Here is a 15143-nt window from a genome sequence, read left to right as displayed (position 1 = left end):
TCCTCTCCTTCGGTGTCGTTTTTGTACATTTTCGTGTCCACACATGGGAACGGGGGACATACAAACCGCACAGCATCTGACCCATCATGTCGGGCTTTTCCAACGTCCTCAAAAACGGCTGGCATCCGGATAAAAATGCCGATTTCAAGAAACAGGTCGTGAGTGTAATGGGCCAGGACATGCTGCACTGATACGAGATGGCAGAAACTAACAGACCAGACGGGCATCTGGAAGAAGGACGACAGCCAATACCAGTCCGAGGCGCGCGCCAACCACGCATCGCGGCCGCTGTCGAGCCTCCGCGATCCAGCCTCTTTTGGCCCCCCGCCACGCCATGTAGCCCTTGGAGGCGAGCCCAGCGCCAGCGGGACGGCCGTCAGCACGCACACCAGCACACATTCTAGCTCACACCATGCACCGGCAGCAGCATCGGGTCCGCCTTCCCTGCCATCCCGGTCGCGCGCAGCGTCGTCCGCGCCCGAAGACGACCAGGAGCCCCGGGGACCACAGCCCTATCGCATGGACACGACCGGCCTCGACACGTCGCATCTGCCCCCACCACCCACTCGCCGAGACGGCAGTGGCATCAGCCGCGGGCCCGTGCCTGCGCCGCCGTCGGGTCCTACCAAGCGTCCAGCAGCCATTCCGCCTGGTTTGCCGCCCCGTCTCCCGCCTCGTTCGACGCCCTCACCGAATCCACCTGGCGGTGCTGGCAGCACTACAGCACACCCGCCTCCGCCGTCACGATCGCCGGCCAGTGCCCGACTCTCTCCTTCTGGCACAGGCAACTCCGGCAGCGACACGTACATCAACCAGGATGCCGTGAACCGGCTGGGCCGCGCCGGCATCTCTGTGCCCGGCCTCGGCATTGGGGGCGGTGCAGGCAGCGGCGATGCCCAGCAGCCGACGGCCCTCTCGGCGATTAATACGCTAGCAGCAACATCCTCGTCCTCACACGAGCCAGCGCAGACGGTGAACCATGCGCCGCCAGCGTCGCAGCTGGGTGAACTGCAGGCACGGTTTGCCAAAATGGGGACCGGGGGCGGCGTGGGTGGAGCCAGCCGTACACCATCACGATCACCGGCTCGCCTTGGTGGAGCCAATGCCAATGCTCGCTCGTCTGCCGCGGTGTCTGGATCGTCTACGCCGTCTCTGTCTACGGGCGCAGCTGCAGGTGTGGCAGCCGGGAAAAAGAAGCCGCCGCCGCCGCCACCAGCGAAGAAACCCGGGTTGGCAGCCGTGAAACCAAACACAACCGGGGGCGGCAGCGGGTACAAGACAGACGACGAGGATGACGCGCCACCGCCGATTCCAATGGCAACACGGCCGCAAGGGTGGTGAGGGATACTATTTTTGTCCAACCTTGCAGGAGTTTGTGATAAAAGGGGCGCGGGCATTGTTAAGAGGCATGATTTGAAGAGCTGTAAAGGTCTAGGGCGCTTGCAAGGTTACTGGTCTGTGCTACATTTGCATTTTTGTTTGTTCATTCGCATCGGTCAATGCACAAGTACGTCATGTGGGGGAGTCTGGAAACATTAAATTGCCAAGTTAAATTGCCGACTTTTGATATCCATTTTCTTTTCACTTTGAAGGAAGGCGTCATCATCTGTCTTTTAAAATGTACAACAAGGTGACCGACAATCCACCCCTCAAAAGTGAAAGGTAGAGAAAAGGTATAGAAAATCCGTCCGGCCAGAGTGCGCCCGACGTTACGACTGCATATTCGGCGGTCTAGGCAATCCATGGCACCAACCATCGTATCCGTCCGTAACGGCAGGGACACTCCCCGGCACCGAGCCTCGCTCCAAAAGATGCAAAAAAGGACAGCAATATTTACACCTTAATGGACTTCAGGCCGTGCTGCCACACGGTGATATACGGCGTGGTGCCGTCCTCGCGGTAGTTGAGGAGAACGACCCTGTGAAGTTAGAAAACAGTCCCAGAAAAAGAGAAGAAAAAAAAAACGGAGATATTTAGTGAACGTACAGGCCGTCGGGGTTCATCGACTCGCCGGTGTAAAACTCGTAGTCCTTGAAGTTGGGCAGCAGGGTCTCCTTGACAAACTTCTGGGCGCCCGTCTCAAAGGTCTTGATCTCGTCCTCGGACTTGCCAGCCTCCTGGAGAGCGGCCTTGACGGCCTTGAGGTAGCCCTTCAGGTACGCCAGGTAGCCCTTCTTGTCAAACGAGGTGTTCTGGAGACGGAACGAGTGGATAATGTTGTTGACACGGACAGCGGTGTCCTCGACGCCCTCCTCGGCCTCCTCAGCGGAAGCGTTGGCACCAGTGTCTGTGGGCAGGGGACAAGGTCAGCGGTGAGAGGCACTCGAAGGGAACAAGATATACGAAAAGCAAAAGCAAAAGCCGGAGCCATGGCAAAAGGGAATGGCATATGATTACGTACCGACCGAGACGGCCTCCTCGGTGATCATGGCGCAGTCGGCCTCGAAAACGATGCCGCCAACATCCTTGAGGTCGTACGAGTCCGAGATGATCTCGTCGCCGGTGAGGATATCCTAGACGAGAGAAACATGTTAGCACGGCGCCAAGCTGCGGTCACATCAAAAACAAGCTGTTCTGTCCAAGGGCAAAAACATCGGCGCTGGCCAAATTGCTCAATGGAATAAATTCCACCAGAAAATGGCACTGGGGGTCGCACGGTGTCGTTCTTACCGAGTAGATAAGCATCTTGACGGTATTGTGTGAGGATGAACCGTGAAAAGGGAGGGCTGAACGGGCGGTTGTCGAGATGGGGGAAGCGAAGTGTGATCTCGTAGGGGTCGAAGAAGGGGAAGAAAAAAGACGTCGTCTACGAATATATTGATTTTTCCTCCCCTTCTCTCCTCTCCTCCTTCCTCGAAAAAAGAGAGGGGCAAAAAAAATAAAGAAAAATGTATCTTTACTTTGGCGGGGTAGGTCACTGGACACAGAAAATTGCGTGCAGAGTACAAGCCCAGACCCATGCTTCGCTGGGACAACCAAAACTCAAGGCGCTAGCCAGATTACGGGCCTAGCGCATTCAGTTCTCAACCGGACAGCCAATCAAATGCGTACGCCGTCTCAGGTACTGTGAACGTGGGATATTGCCTGAGGCAGAGAGGTACGACCTGATCCATCAGATGTACACACGTGACACGTCACGCTAAAAAAAAAATTTGCTACTCAATAACACCGATACTTCAATCGGCCGACGCGCTTGCTCCGAGGCTGCAGGGGTGAGGAATAGGAGGCAGACCCTGTCGTCAGACGCGTCAACTGAAGGAGACGCGAATCGAATGAAACGGGCAGAACGAGATGCAAGGGAGAGCAACCAATTGCAGGCAGCACGCGTGCCAATGGCGACAGAAACGAAGCAGCTGGATGACCACAGCAGAGAAATGGGCCGACGTGGCGTGGCAGGTCGAAGAATGCTGATAGTCGGTCACAGAGGCCCAATCGGACGTTCGACTCCGTAATCAGATAGTAGAGAGCGGATGTCAGCGGCGGAGAAGGCAAAAAATGGTGTCGACAGAACAGGGGCAAATAAAATGAAGAACTAGAGGCACTTACACAGTACAGGCGCCTCTTGCCCTGTTGCCCTCTGCAAAAAAGTGCTAGTGTTCGGCATCCGCGGAGTGGCCGCTGGCCAAGCGAAATTGCCCCTAAACAGCTGCTAGGACCCTCAAAAACTGCCATAACGGCCATTCCACAGCGCCAACCTAGTTCCTGCCCTGACATGATCGTCTTTGAACTCTTCTTTTCTCAGCGTCATTTCCGCTCCTGCCTGTATTGCCTGCCATTGCAACGAGCATTTTCACATCCTCAACTTAATCTTCTTTTGTCGTCCTTTTCTTCCGTCGTCTTCCTCTTCCCACGTTGTCCTCCCCGGCCATCGCTTTGCGTTTCCCCCCTCGCTCCCACGTCACTCCTTTCGCATCTGCCGCCGGCTGCCATTTCAATCCAACGCCATACGTTGTCCCTCGCCCACACCCTCTTAACTCACGCGCCCAGAGTCGCACGACAAATCTTCACTTCTTTTAATTAACGGCCGACGCCTGCTCCACTACCGAACGAGCCTCATCCGTCCTCTCCTGTTCTGGCTGTGCCTTTTACCGTCTTTTTCTAGCCTCTCCTCTTTTGCTTCTCCTCATTCTCTTTTGTTGCTTCCCGACATACCCGTCGTACGTTCAATACAGCTTGTTTCGACGCCTTTCATTCTCGACGCGGCGCTTTGCGACGTTCCAACCCACACTCACCTCCTTTTCGATCTTTCCGACCAACTCTTCCTTTCGACACGTAGAAATTGGCTTCCCCTCTCTCTGCATGGTCTCCGTCGACGCCATGGCCAATGCCACGTTCTCCGGCGACCTGCCGCCGCTGCCGGCCTACACTCTGGAGCCGATGCCGCGTCTACTGCCATTCGTCTCCGACTTTACCCTCTCCCTCGTCATGCCACACATCGCATACTGGGTTGTGTCGGGCTTCTTCCACGTCATCGATACTCTCGATCTCTTCCCCGCATACCGCCTGCACACTCCTGAGGAGATCTCCGCGCGCAACCACGCGTCACGCAGCGAGGTCGCCCGCGATGTCGTCATTGAGCAAATCATCCAAATGATTACATCCGCCTTCTTATCCTACACCGAACCCGTGCAGATGACGGGCATGGAGGACTATGACGTTGCCGTTTGGGCCCAGCGCATCCGCCTGGCCCAGCGCGCACTGCCGACCGTGCTCGGCCTTGTTGGTCTCAATGCGTCCGCCCTCGCAAAGAACATGTCTGCGTCGCACCCGCTGCTGGCCGGCGCGCTCGCCGGTGGCCAGTACCCGTTCCTGACAACCGCGCTGTCCGGCAGCGGCAGCGGCAGCGGGTCGGCCACCGCTGCGGTGCCCGCTTTTGCGTCGTGGGAGCTCATGCTGGCCAAGGCTATCTACTGGGTTGTCGTTCCGCTGTTCCAGTTTTGGTTCGGCGTCATCTTCATGGATGCCTGGCAGTACTTCTGGCACCGTGCCATGCACGTCAACCGCTGGATGTACGTCCACTGGCACTCGCGCCACCACCGCCTGTACGTGCCGTACGCCTACGGCGCGCTTTACAACCACCCGGTCGAGGGCTTTGTGCTGGACACCGCCGGCGCCGGCTTGGCCTACAAGGTGTCGTTCATGACCCCCCGCATGGGCCTGTACTTTTTCGTCTTCAGCACCATCAAAACCGTCGACGACCACTGCGGCTACGCCTTGCCGTGGGACCCCCTGCAGCACATCACGAGCAACAACGCGGCCTACCACGACATCCACCACCAGAGCTGGGGCATCAAGTCCAACTTCTCCCAGCCCTTCTTCACCTTTTGGGACCGCCTCCTGGGCACGATGTGGCAGGGCGATACCTCGCTCAAGTACGCACGCGACCGTAACACCGCTGCACGCAAGGCAGCCGCCGCTGCCAACGGCAATGCTAATGGCAGTGCCAATGGCAGTGCTAATGGCCGTGCTAACGCCAAGCCATCGACACCGGCGAGACTGTCCACACCAACAATCGAGGAAGACTCGGAGTCGACGACGGCGAGCGAAAAGGCGTCAAAGCCGCGCAGGTCGGCCCGCTCAGCAAAGAAGTCGCCCAAGCCCAAAGCCAAGACGGCCAAGGCTTAGACGAGCGGACAAAAATGAGTCCAAGCCGACCATGCGTCCAAGCTGACGGCAATGTTGCGCGGTGAGGGCCCCATTGCCTCATCGACCCTCTCATTAATTTTTATTTGATTTTCTCTTCCTCTCTTCTTGATTCCTCTATACACCCCTTTTAATGATGATTTTGTTGCAACATCCCATCTGAACATTCGCTTCACATGTACCTAGCTTCTTCCCCTTCTCCTTTTCTCTCTCGGCCGCTTGACGCCTCTCCTTTCACGATACGCCTTTTTGTTTCTTTCTTTTCAGGAATAATTGTGTTATCGGAGGACAATCCGAGGCAAGCAAGGCTCTAGTATGCCTTCTCTGCCCAGTCTTACTTTTTTTTAACTTTTATACTTCTTTACGTCTTTACTTTATTTTGTTATTCTTGTTTTGTTATCCTGGGCATCGGGCAGGCGTTTGACCTTTTTTCTGTCGTTTGCTTTCCTTCTCTTCTATTCTTTATATATTGCCGTCTACGGGTGGACTGGGCGGGCATGGATCGTTTTGACAGTCCACAATACAGAGTATTAATGTCGTCGTTGCTACTCCTCTTCTTTCTTCTTATTCTTTTTCTTGTGTTTTATTCTTACCTCTGGTCTCTGCCTGGTCTTTGTGGCCTTAATGAGTTATATTTTGGATGCCGGGCCTCTTCTTTAATTTGCCTGCTTTCTTTTCCTCCCTGTTTTGTACTTGGAACACATAAGAATGAGCATACACGAACAACCCACATACTAACATGACGTCCACGCCAAATACGGTACCTCTGTAGTGAAGAGAACGTGAAGACCAAATGCAGTGCTATCCGACGTGCTAGGGAGCGTGATTACGTGCAACAGTCTCAAAGAGAAGACGATTCACCGAGAAACCAGTCGGTTTTAATAGAACGCAATTTCGGACGGCTCAGACCCTGTTATGATTTGAGGACTTATTTTGGGTTTATTTATGTCGTATATATCAGACAAACAAGGCCATTTATTTCCTAGTTTTATTCTCCTCAAATGAGACTTATATATAATAAAGACGAGCGAATATAACCAAAGAAGGGCTAAATTTAAGACAAAGTTGAATTATTACCTCCTCCCCCCCCCCCACGACAAAACACATATACTCAAAACATCTAGAGAGGACAGCAACGTTTCGTCCGTACTAGTGAAAATAGCCTCGCCTTCCCGTGCCGTCCCGTTATTTGACGTCGCCCTCTGTTCGAACTTATTCTCGAACAACCAATTTTGAGCCGTTTAATGACATGGGCTGTTGCAGTACGACGGGATCGCATATACCCCCGTGTCTTTACCCTGCCAGCAACAGGCATTTCCTTGTACAGCCTGCAAAGCTACACCGTACGGTGTGCTACGACGGACGAGCCGTCCACTCGACCCGGGTGGCTTTTCATACAATTTAATATTGGGCGCTGCAAAACGCAAGTTGCAGACGTGGAGAGCGTGAGCCGCTGGGTCTTGTCTTTGTACCTTCATTATTGATAAGCTACAAGCTGCGAGACTGGGGAAGATTTGTGGAGGATTCCGTGATGCATCAGCCTGGTCGAAACCAGAGGTTACAGATGCAGGTTGCCACAGTCAACGTTTTATATGTACAACATACTGATAATGGCAAGGAAGATAGATGCATCTCGCGATCTTTGGTTGAAGCTGAGTTTTGTCGCCTTGAACTTTCCCTACCCCACGACACGGTTGTCTCTTTCCGAAATAGAAAGTTGTGCCTTTTGGACCGGGCTCGATCGTTCCTGCAGACAATTGTGCGTTAGCGTTGTGTTGAACATTGCCTGACCACCCGCTCCTCGTTCCCCCTGGAGCTATTGGCGCAAGCGCCTGCAGTCTAACAGGCAGGAGTCGCCGCTATGCCGAACAGGGCTTAAGATTGACTGGGGATGAGAAACGGGAAAGAACGATGAACAGTGAATAGGGGACAATATGACGAGAAGCAAGCTGCAAAAGCGCAGACTGGAGCAAGGGAAGGAACGACCGGAAGACGGGGGTTTTGCCTCACGTTGAGGGACAATTTCCTGCGTCGTTTCCAAAACGATAGCTTGTTTCTTGGTTTCTCTCGCAAAATGCAGCGACACCAAACACAACCTTTTGCTTCAATGCTCAAACATCCTCCCTAGCCGGCATTGTCGTTACAGCAGACGATTACCGAGAGCCAATAGAGTCATTCGCCGGGCCCAATTCCGCTGTGGGCGATACTACATCCTGTGTGACAGGCACAGCAACACCGCATTGCAAAAGGTACTGTGCAATTGTTCTGCACTGCAGACCTGTTGCAGAGTTGAGGTCCCTGCAAATACATTGCATCGCCGTCTGTGAGCAAAGCTGCACGCCAAGACCAGCTACCCCTGTCAGCTACTTTGTCGGTGGTTCTGTCCTGGGCCCTGACTGGTCCTCATACCCCCCCTCCCCATTCATTGTCCGTCTCAAGAGGCTCATTGGCTGTCGCGTTGTGTTCTCCTTTGTGTTTTTTTACGTCGCTAACCTTGACAGTTTCAACACAAATACCACTCTGAAAGGAGCACCAATGCTGGCAACGCGTCAGGACGAACAAGTCGACAAGCAGCCGCAACACCGAAACTTGGGTACAAATCCACGGCCGTACTCAGCAGGCTCCTTTCATAGCCTTGTTTATTTCACACTGGCCCGAATTCGAGCTAAGACTCGGGGAAGAAACAATGAGAATAGAGTGGGCTCCTGCCAGAATGTCCAAGCGAGCTGAACGATCGGCAAGAAAGTAGTAAAACCGGGTCTTTGTCTATCGCTGTGCCAGGACCCCCCCCCATGTGGTCATCCCACACAAGATCTGTGGACGAGAAAGAAAAGAAATGGAGAACAGTGCGCAAAAGAGCTACAAAGTAGGCTGCTGCAGAATAACGCATGGTGTCTCGCCTGTCCTTTTGTGGAACAGGGAGAGACAACTGACTGACACCAGGCGTCATGGCACAGCAACTACCAGTCCGTGAGTGAATGCTACTGGACGGCGAGGGATGCTTTATGTTGTGGCATATCGTGTTATGTCGTGTTTCTCATCGTCGTCGGGCTGTCAAGTAAATTTCTTCCCTTCTTTCCGAACTTGATATCTTGTGCTCCGACGAGACAGCCGTCGCCCAGCTGAGCGGCATTTAGTCCGCTGGGGCATCTCATTTGGAGACCTGACAGAAACTAATTAAATCGACCACTTTTCGTTCTGGCGCCCTCGTCATGACCTTATCCTTGTTCAGCAGCCTCGAACAGCTTCGCCCCCTGTCCGTCTCAACTCAACTATCTTGAAATTCCTCCTGGTCCCCCTCCTTCTTTTCCTCACAGGTTTTCGTTCTTTTTCTTTCTCGTTTTTGCGCTTCCAACATCTTTTGGATATTTTGTCGTCCAGGGTCGTCGAGATACCACGACTCTTCTTTCTCTGATCTTCTTACACTTACTATTGAGTTTTTTCCAGCGGCCCTGTCCCAGTACCCCCTGATACCCTCCCTGGCAACGATACGGTCTCTCTAAGCGCCCGCAACATCAACTCCCTTATTTGGCTGCCTCGTTATCCATCGTGCCTATCTATCGACAGCTCGCAACTTTCTGGATTTGGAGAGCGGCGCACATCTTTTTTCTTTTCTTGAAACAATCGAAGTGGTAGAAAGGAAAACAGTAAATAGAACGAAACCAGGACCAGCAACATCATTGGCCAATTCAACCAACAGCTACATCCGGACCAATCTATCACGACCGCGCAAACTCGTCTCCAGGAACGACCATGGTCTCGGGAACCGCCTGTACCTGCGTCAAGCTCCACACGACACCATGATTGCGAATTTTGGGAGGCCAACAGTAGTAACGACAATTCCCAGTCATCCTTCTCGCTTCTCGATATCATCCTCGGCGCTTCACCCCTCGTCTCGCATTGCGTCTGTTGCCGCCATCATCCGCTTCGCTTTGCCGCTTCTCGCCGTCCGATTCGTCCGGGCCTGGCACTTTGCACCATATCTCCTGTTTCTGTGATTCCTGTCTCTTCGACAACACAGACGTACGACAAATCGAGACCGCAGCCAGCCGCGCCTGGCCCCCTTTGAGGCCCCCCAGAAAAATTAGACGCCGCCCTCATCCCCTTTCTTGTCCTCACGAACCCCTTTCATCTCTTGGTTTCCTGTTGTGTCTGTGTGATTGTTCCTTTTGCGTCCTCTTTCTACCTCGACCTATCGCCTCTTCGTCGCCTATTGCGCGGATCCTTTCCCATCGGCCAGTTGCATCGGATCTCCACTCTGGGCGGAACAGGCCCCAAGCGCCTGGCGCTTAAGTCGACATTTTTGGCATCAACCCTGGGAACTTTGCGACAACGCAATCTTGACACTCCTGCGCAAATACAAGAGCGTTGGAGAGCAGAGACGCCATGAATGCCAAGGATGTGGAAAGCGTCAGCGGCTCCAAAGCATTCTTATATGCCATGGACCCGACCACGACGCTGTACACTTTTTTCCTGTGAGTGTTGCTTCCTCTCTTTCGCTTTCATCCATTTCTTTCCTTTTTTGTTTTTATATCTGGGATATACTCCGTTCCTTCTTTTTCTTTTCCTTGGTCAAGTTTCTTTCGCCTCTTGTCGTTCATTTCTATTGCTTTATTTCATTCTCTTCATCTCGCCTTCTTTATCTTGATACTCTCTTTTGATTTTCATCTCCCGCTTTCTTGGTTTTATTTCAGCTTGCGCCTGGTTGGCCAATGCCTGCTGCTATTATTTGTTTTCCTATTGCCTCCACCTTTCAGGCCTTTCAGCTTTCAATTGCTTTCGTGCTGTTGCTTTTCATTTCCCTTTTCGGACGACATCGACGCAATCGACTATTCTCGCCCTGATAGTCCGAATTGCATATTTTCCTACTGCAACCTTATCTTCCCTTTTCAGCAGCTTTTGTGGTGGCTACCCACGCTTTTTGTCGTATGTTACCAAATTCCTTTTTTTCTGCATCTTTTCAGCCTGTCAGTCAACTATTGGACGCAGCAACACCAACCGACATCCCCGACAAACCCCATTTGCTACACCAAAAAGTCTGTGCTTGAAAATCAGGAGACAGAGGGCCAAGGGCCCAAGACATCTCTACCCACGGAGTGTCATCTTCTAGAAATACCGGCCGTGCTTCGCTTATCCCGAAATGACAACAGACCCCTGGCAACAAACGACACAGCAACGCAGACAAGTGTTCGTGTTGACGTGTCCAAGGCGTTCAGGGCGCGAACAAGAACGTGAGCTGCTTCACCCCGTCCGGCGTCCCCGTCAGCCCTAAACGTCCACTTTTGCACATCTGCACCCAATGGTTCCCCCAATCGTATTCACTTATTGCCCCAATTGCCCAATTGCCTAACACTGGCCCAATCAGACCCCTGCAGACCCCTGCTTCATCTTCCTTTCAGGCCCTTGCAGGTGCGACGCTTGATAGGCCAATTGTCCAAGCTTTGTCATTTTAAAAATAGGCTGAGGACATAGGGCAGATGAAAGGCAATCTGAGGGATCATAGAATGACCAAAGGAGGAAAAAGGTACAAACGGGCTAAGTGGCTCTTGTTTCATCCTCGGTCTTGGTTGAGGCTTGTGCCCGTCCTTTGATGCTTTGTTGTCATCCTCTAACAAGTGATCTGCCACACTCTATCAATACGGCATCCCATATACGGCTTGGTCTCCGGCGAGACATCAGCGCCAGTGATGAGGTTGTGCTTCCGTCGGGTTTCGTTTTGGGCCGTGTCAGTCTCCCATTGCAAGCTCGTTCTTTTTTCATCGCCTTTTTTCTCACTCTCATCTTTGCTTCTTCAGCCTCATCGGCCTTGTTTGTTGCTCAGCTGCTCATCATTTCCTCATTCGACTGGACCACGCATCCTTATCTCACCCAGCTCGTCGATATCCTTCTTCCCCGTGTTCTTCTTATTCTCACCTTGCTGCATTTACACTTTCCTCTTTCCCCTTTCAGCTTCGTTTTTGCTTGTCTGCTTTCTTGTCATCGTTTTCATCCTTGCCGACCTTTCCGTCATCCTTCTACCGTCTTCCATCATCCTTCTTCGTTTTTGGATAAAATATGGAGTACTGACCAGCTTCTCGTCACTTTCGTTCTCGCTTTCCAGACGAACTGATCCTTCCGTCAACATTGTCCGCCTACTTGGGTCGTGGGACAACTTCAGCATGACTTACGCTATGGACCGTGACAGCCGTCGGGACCGTGGCCAATGGCGAGGCTGCCACACCTTTTCCAATATTATCAGCGACGGCGACGCCCCTTCCAACAACGTACCCCGTTCTGGCGGGCTGAAAATGGGGCAGACCTATTATTACTATGTACGTCTTATTATTTCCCTACGTCTTTCTTAATAATTTCCCTTAGTTCCCTTTCTTAGTCCGCGTCTTATATCCTCATCGTTTGTTATTTTATAATTTACCTCCTCCCCCTTCCCTTCCTCTGGCCCCCTCTCTGTCTTTCTCTTGCTCACTCTCTCTCCTTCAACAACTAACATCGCCAAGTACGAGGTCGACGGTTCCATCGAATCTCACGATCCGGCCGTTCCATCCACCACCGCCTGCCCGTACCTACCTGGTCAACGTGTCAACACCCTCTGGGTTCCTATCGAGCAGTCTTCCCGCCAGCGGAGTGCTTCTGTCAACTCCCTACACCAGAGCAACTTCCGGACCATGGACCCAGCCGACAAGTTTGTGACGCCCCGGCCGCCGCCTGCCACGCCGTCCGTCGTCAGCCCATTGCCGCCCCCAGCCTCCGCCATGGCCATTCCCAACGAGCGGATGCCGGTGGCGTCATCTGGTGGCAACAACATACGCCCAGAATCTCCACTGCCTTCGTCAAGATATCTTCTTCGTCACCAGCGCTCGGTTCGTTCTCTGTCGCCATCTGCATCACTCTCTATGTGGTCCCCACGCCGGCTGTTTGTCCGCCGCACCAGTCCCAGCCGGGAGGTGAAGACGGCCGATGAGCAAGAGGAGGAGGAGGAGAAGGAGAAGGAGGGTCGTCCTTTCGTCCCCTCATCTTTCGGCAGCGAGAACGATACCCACCTGCACCGGCCTGTCCTCTCGTCAAGACTTGCCTCTTCCTCGTCAGCGTCATCCATCACATCTGTCTCGCGCTTGCGCCACGGTGCTCTCGCGCCTAAAGCATACTACCCATCATCCGCATCACAGGGCAGCCGGTCTCGGGATATCTCGCCCGAGTCTCTGCGCCGCTTCCTTGTCGACGACGCACCTCTCGAGAGCCTGACTGGCGACAACACTTCGACTGTGCCTGCCGTAGCTGTGGACACGAGTATGGCTGGCCAGGGATCGTCGTTTTTCCTGTCGGAAACGGACGACGAGGACGAGGACGATGGCAAGGACGACGACAAGGACGATGGTAACACTCAAGATTTTGATGACTTAATCGACGACGATGAGCACAACTTTGCCACATCGACCACGTCGGAAACTGCACCAATGACCATCCTATCACCGCCGCCGTCACGCACCATTACGCCAAAGACACAGGAAAAGGAGAAGGTGGTCGATGTTGTGGCTGCTCGGCCTCTTCCTGAAGCGCCCACACGGGCGCCACCGGCCATCCCGGAGCCGATGGCAGAGCTGACTGCTGCGCCTGCTGTGGGCGACTCTGGGCTTCCCGTTGAGACCGCTGAAGAGGTCGCCGCCGAACCACCCACCGTCGAAGAAGCCATGCAGTCGGAGACGCTCGACCTTCCGCCGCTCAATCTCGATCTAGAATTCCCACCTGTGTTGGCACCGCCATCGCCCATGTCGCTCTCGCCCATGTCCATGTCCATGTCCACGTCCTCGATGGGCGCCGCGTCGTTCCAGTCACACGAGGACGACAGCGACGGGGTTGACGCTGCATCTTCGGTGCTATCGGCAAGAGGCCCGGATGCACTGTTTCTTCCTCCGCTTGAGCTTCCATTCCAGGGCGAGAGAAGCAAGGCCGCTGCGTCCGAGTCGCAGCACCACCACCACGATCAGCATCACCACCGCCACCATCTGGTGGCCGCCGCTTTGACCGGCAGCACGGCGACCTTGGTTCCCGGCAATGGTCTCATCGGCGCCGGCTCCAGCAGCGGGCTGGACGACCTGGTTGACGAGCTTGGTTGGATGGCCACTGCGATCCAGGGCTGAGCCCTTTTCCTTTGTTTACTATTTTTTTTTGGCTCTATTATGTGTCAACTTCCCTTTGTCGGCTGGTTTCAAATATTTTTAGAAGCGTTGGGATTCTTTTTCTTATTTCTTTGCATTGGGTAGCGACCGGGACTTTAGATGAGAGCCATCGGGATTACGGCCTCAAACAACGGACTTACATTGGGAATTGGGTATCTGGTTTTCGTATTTTTTTACGACTAATATTTCGCATGAGACGTTACAGACGACCTCCACCAACCGGATCAAATCAGGGACGTCGTTACGGCTCTTCTTCCAATTCAACACGACATGTGTCCTATTTTCGGCGCATGATAAATCGCGTCCTGGACGTCTTATTTCCTCCGTATTCTGTGCACGCGAAATTTGTCATGAACTGGCGTCGATCTGCGCCTTGCGTCTCACGACCAGGGCTGGATTAATTACTCGCCTCGCTGGCCAATTTGCCAACGCAGCCCGGTTTAACTTTTTCCGGGGCATCTGACACCCCAGCTAAGCCTTGCCAGGCAATTTTTCGCTTATGGCAGAAGCTTAAATACGACGGTGCAGGGGAAGCATGACATACTAGATCTCGGACGTAGACGTCTGTTTACGCGTCTTAATCCGACGGGACCCGGGGCGGGTTGGCCGATTCTGGGCATGCCGGCGGGCCGTGGTTGAGCCTTTGATGCGTTGCGGCTTGCCGCTGCCGGGATGGTGGAAGGTTCTCCGCCACAGCCAAAAAAAACATGTCGACCCACGAGTCAGTACAACGTAAGTTTTAGTCGGTCTTCGGACGAAAATCCTGCCGACGAAGAAGTCCGAGATGACTGGGGCTATTCACTTGTGTAGAAAAGAGTGGGGTTCGCCCAAATACCGGAGTTGAAGTGAGCATTGGCTGGTGACTGACTGGCTCTGAGCGATCGCCGGAGTTGCGGGCTTGCGATCGCCAGTACGGTGAGAGCAAAGGATCCTACAGCGTGTTTTGTGACGCGAGTAAAATGACAAACCTTGAATTTCAAATTGTGTCTCCTTTCTTTCCTGGTGTGAGAGAGGGCCGTCAGCAAATAGTTTTTGACAGCTTTCAGTGTCGCTTGTTCTTCTTGTCTCAAAGATAAAAAGGCACGGTAGCCAAGGGGCATAACAAATGTGAAAAGGAAAACTCACCCAGGCGACTGTCAAAGAAAAGCAAGGCTCACTTACCAAAGCGTCGCACCATCGCCTTTATAAGCTTGATACAAGGCTGCAGGAGCAGATCCCGAGAAAGCACTAGACGACCAGGACTCTCAACAAACGACGGCGAAAGAATAAAAAGGAAAGGAGAAAGAAGCGAAACAAAGCCAATCTGCAAATGCGTTGCACCTTTCT

At 53.3% G+C, this 15143-nt stretch overlaps 4 protein-coding genes across 4 annotated transcripts; 3 read left to right on the top strand and 1 right to left on the bottom strand.

Moving 5' to 3' along the window:
• Positions 1 to 86: 86 nt before the first annotated feature.
• On the top strand, positions 87 to 1341 carry SPSK_09338 (uncharacterized protein; the record flags this gene model as incomplete). Its single annotated transcript, XM_016735912.1, has 2 exons — positions 87 to 158; positions 220 to 1341. The coding sequence occupies 2 exons, from the start codon at positions 87 to 89 to the stop codon at positions 1339 to 1341; spliced, it is 1194 nt and encodes a 397-aa protein (XP_016588547.1).
• A 492-nt stretch (positions 1342 to 1833) lies between these two features.
• Positions 1834 to 2685, bottom strand: SPSK_09686 (uncharacterized protein; the record flags this gene model as incomplete). Its single annotated transcript, XM_016736258.1, has 4 exons — positions 1834 to 1918; positions 1987 to 2287; positions 2402 to 2513; positions 2671 to 2685. The coding sequence occupies 4 exons, from the start codon at positions 2683 to 2685 to the stop codon at positions 1834 to 1836; spliced, it is 513 nt and encodes a 170-aa protein (XP_016588546.1).
• Positions 2686 to 4317: 1632 nt separating this feature from the next.
• On the top strand, positions 4318 to 5625 carry SPSK_09301 (C4-hydroxylase; the record flags this gene model as incomplete). Its single annotated transcript, XM_016735876.1, has 1 exon — positions 4318 to 5625. One exon carries the CDS (start codon positions 4318 to 4320, stop codon positions 5623 to 5625), a length of 1308 nt encoding a protein of 435 aa, XP_016588545.1.
• A 6176-nt stretch (positions 5626 to 11801) lies between these two features.
• SPSK_08809 (uncharacterized protein) lies at positions 11802 to 13778 on the top strand (the record flags this gene model as incomplete). The annotated part of the gene is made up of 2 exons (XM_016735396.1): positions 11802 to 11954; positions 12138 to 13778. 2 exons carry the CDS (start codon positions 11802 to 11804, stop codon positions 13776 to 13778), a joined length of 1794 nt encoding a protein of 597 aa, XP_016588544.1.
• Between the last annotated feature and the right edge of the window lie 1365 nt (positions 13779 to 15143).

The sequence above is a fragment of the Sporothrix schenckii genome (genome assembly GCF_000961545.1).
Source record: "Sporothrix schenckii 1099-18 chromosome Unknown Cont44, whole genome shotgun sequence".
NCBI classification, from domain to species: Eukaryota; Fungi; Ascomycota; class Sordariomycetes; order Ophiostomatales; family Ophiostomataceae; genus Sporothrix; species Sporothrix schenckii.
The sequence above is the reverse complement of the archived record's forward strand: the minus strand, read 5'-3'. Positions and strand labels throughout refer to the sequence as shown.